This window comes from Lactuca virosa, chromosome 8 (assembly GCF_052849685.1).
Source record: "Lactuca virosa cultivar CGN04683 chromosome 8, Lactuca_virosa_CGN04683_v6, whole genome shotgun sequence".
NCBI lineage: Eukaryota > Viridiplantae > Streptophyta > Magnoliopsida > Asterales > Asteraceae > Lactuca > Lactuca virosa.
The window spans coordinates 114,201,523-114,205,453 of record NC_136433.1 but is presented as its reverse complement, the minus strand read 5'-3'; the positions used below and the strand labels follow the sequence as shown (position 1 = coordinate 114,205,453).

The 3,931-nt window shown below is 33.4% G+C and overlaps 1 protein-coding gene across 1 annotated transcript; it reads left to right on the top strand.

The window, feature by feature from the left end:
• The first annotated feature begins 2,892 nt into the window (after positions 1 to 2,892).
• On the top strand, positions 2,893 to 3,931 carry LOC145134243 (putative glutathione S-transferase). Its single transcript, XM_079069119.1, has 2 exons — positions 2,893 to 3,290; positions 3,391 to 3,931. The coding sequence occupies exons 1-2, from the start codon at positions 2,979 to 2,981 to the stop codon at positions 3,730 to 3,732; spliced, it is 654 nt and encodes a 217-aa protein (XP_078925245.1). The 5' UTR covers positions 2,893 to 2,978; the 3' UTR covers positions 3,733 to 3,931.

Sequence of the window (3,931 nt, the reverse complement as noted above, 5' to 3'; positions counted from 1 at the left end):
ACGGTTTTATGAGATTATTCTAGAGTTTCTAGAATATCTCATGTGGATAATTACCAAATTTGAGATATTATTATTATATTCAGATAATGCTTATCCTGGGCATCCTTGTTGCACTATATAAAGGGCTCCTCACCCTAGGAATTTCTGCCACCATATCTTAAGAAGAGAAAACCGGAAATTTGCTCTGCCCTTCTCCTCTCTCATCCTCTTACTAGTGTTAGGTGTGAACCATTAGTGGCACGACATTTGTGGTGCTTGCTCTGTAAGCTTCAACAACACAAGGGTTTATTGTTATTCATCAATAACAATCAAATGTATGTTTTCTAACCCTAGATGCTTATTTCAAAAATAGTATAGGATTCCTAGGGTTTCCCAATTGATGTTCAAATGTTGTATGTTCAATTAGAGAAAACATAGATCAAGAATTAGGGTTGCATGCACATATAAATTTTTGTTTGTTATGCTCAAAACCCATCAAAGATTTCTTCCTACCCTATGATGAACACATTAAATGGAGAAGATAAAATGGTAGCTGAGTTTACTATAAATAAAGCTTCTAACATCAGTTGTAATGCACCCAAAACTCAATGAGTTAGATAGTATAAGACTAGAGTGAAAGTGTTAGTGAGAGGGTTGATTTTTTATAATAGTTGAATATGAGAGTTGCTCCTCCTATTATAATTCTATTTTCGTGTTTAATAGAAGAGTTTTTCAACCACAACACTAAACTCTTATATTTCCAGCTTAGAGAGTGTATCTAACATAAAATGCCACATAAAATGGTCACCTTAATCGGAACATATTATTCAATCTTGTAATAGCACCTGACCGGTAACCGATAAGCATCTATATACCTCCTAAACGAGTTTATAGAAAAAAAATATCACTCGAATCTAACTTCCAAGTCCATTTATGAGATTGAAGTACCCAACAGGCCAACAATAAAATATTTATACCAAAAAAAGGGATAATGACTTAAAAGGGTAACATATTATTCGATTTGTACACATTTGGTCACTGAGGTTTTTTTTCGTCCACATTTACCCCTTAAACTTGTTAAACTGTACACATTCAGTCCTTATGACCTGTTACTCCAGGTTAGCCGGGAAAAATGACTTGATAGAGTAATATATTGTTCATTTTGTACACATTTAGTCCTTAATATTTTTGTACATATTTAGTCCTTAACATTTTTTTTGTTTCAAAATAAGTCCTTTTTTTGTACTCATTCAGTACTTATGAATGATTTCTTTAAGTTTTTTTTCACGACATCTTACGTGAGACAATCATTGATGAGGTGCTTGGGGTTGTTGATGCTTATGTCCAATGCGATCTCGACTGTTTTGTTGCGTAAGTCTTGTGGTTTGGCTTAGGTCTTGTATTTTGAACATCGTAACTTCTTCATACGATATCAGATTTTAAGGATCTTTATCCACGTGTTCATTTTTTTGAGTCTACTACAACTTTCCTTAAGATTACTCCCGTTAAAATGTAATATATTTTTACTAACGATTTTATAAAAAAAACATACATACATGCATTCATAAAAAACGTATGGACATGGGAAGACGCAATAATACATAGTAGTTGTTGCCGAGATGAAATAGGTGTTGCCGATACATGGAAAATAGATATAAACGTAAAAAAAAACGAAAAATTTTCCACTGCGAACAGAAAAAACAGGTGTTGTCGGTGCAACACCGGGACCATACTAAATCCGCCACCGCGTATGGATATAAAAATCGTAAGTAAAAATATATTATTTTTTAATGGGAGTAATCTAAATGAAAGTTGTAGTAGACTAAAATACGAACACAAGGATATAAAGATCGTTAAAATCCGAGATCATATGAAGAAGTTATGACGTTCAGAACACATGACCTAAGCAACTAAGTAGTCGAGATCGCGATGATTATAAGCATCAAAAGCACCATACACCTTATTAATGAATGTACCACGTAAGATTTCGTGAGAAAAAACTAAAAAATCATTCATAAGTACTAAATGAGTACAAAAAAATGACTTATTTTGCAAAAAAAAAAAAAGAGGACTAAATGTGTACAAAAATATTAAGGACTAAATGTGTACAAAGTGAGAAATATATTACCCTATTAAGTCATTTTTACCGGGTAACCTGGAGTAGCCGGTCATAAGGACTGAATGTATACAGTTTAACAAGTTGAAAGGGTAAATGTGGACGGACAAAAAAACTCAATGACCAAATATGTACAAATCAAAAAATATATTACCATTTTAAGTCATTATCCAAAAAAAATAAATTATGAGCCCTTTTAGTTTCGCATGGGCCTACGAAAATGACACATAACTTGCGTTGTTTTGTACTTTTACAAATTACACTAATTTGGTATTATTCGCAAATGTCTCTAAAAACTTAATGATAATTTGGGTCTTTTGTTAAAATTGTTTAATGTTTGGAACAAACTTATAAGATTTGTTAAAATTTGTCTTTTTATCTTTAAAAAAATTTATTTCTTAATCGTCTTTTGTTAAATAATTTTTAGTTTTTTCTATAAACGCTTAATCATCGTTGAACTTTATATTTGTTAAACGTGATATTCCAATGTCGAAGTTTAATCAGTAGTTAACAAAAAAAAATATTACAACGACAATCACACAAACTACAATCGAAAACCAACAAGAAGCAAAACCACTGAACCACAAGCCATTTGGTAGCAAATGACAAATTGAATTCCAATTTGTTCGTCGATTTTATAATGCTCAAAACTAAAATTAAAGCTTGCATCATCGCTTCCGTCATATGTACAGCTTATCTTCCATATCGTACAACTACTTGGAGCGTAAGTCTCGGGAATTGGTGTGAGAACTGATTATACGATATTAAACAGCCAACAACCATGGCTAGTATTTATACCGATCGAAACACATAACAATCCTTACATCCAGAAATTCATTAAGCCTGAAATTAGGTGGTGCTGTTTCAATCAAATCATTGGAAAATGGCGGATGAAGTGAAGTTGTATGGCGCTGGAGGAAGCCCATTCGTTTGCAGAGTTAAAATCGCTTTGAAGATGAAGGAAATCAAGTACGAAAACATCGAAGAAGATATGAGCAACAAGAGTGCCGACCTTTTGAAGTACAATCCTGTTCATAAGAAAGTGCCTGTGCTGGTGCATAACGGAAATCCGATCGCAGAGTCTCTTGTGATCGTGGAGTACATCGATGATGTCTGGAAAGGGGTTCCGATTTTGCCTCAGAATGCTTATGAGAAGGCTGTTGCTCGATTTTGGGCCAAATTCGTTGATGATAAGGTAATAATTTCAATTCCTTCTCTCCTAAACCTAATGATGAAATTATAAATTACATTAAGGCATTGTTTAATGAGTTTACATGATTATATGGTTTGTTCAGTGTATGCCTGCGGCATTCAAGGTTTTTGGCAGCAATGGAGATAAGCAGGTCATTGCGGAAGCTTGTGAGCAACTTCAAATGCTAGAAAATGAACTGAAAGTCAAAGGTACCAAGTTTTTTGGAGGTGACAACATTAACCTGGTTGATATTGCTGCTGATTTCATAGCCTATTGGCTTGGAATAATCGAAGAAGCAACTGAAATAAAGTTTTTCACCAAAGACAAGTTTCCAAAACTCACAGAATGGGCTGATGAGTTTGTCAAGTGTGAAGTTGTGAAGGAAACCTTACCTCCAAGAGGGAACATGGTTGCATTTTTCAAGAAACGGTTTGGTAAGGCGTAATTAAACTAATGGTACGTATGCTAACAACATATATAGTTATAAATTTTGTTGTTTAATTTGTGGTTATTGAAGTTGAAATTTCTGTAACATTTTTATGTTGCTGCAAATTTGCAATAAGCAGCTCTTATATGCGGATGAGTTTTTGTAATATGCTTATGTTGTGATTTTTAGAATATAAATACCACTGATCGTTGAGATA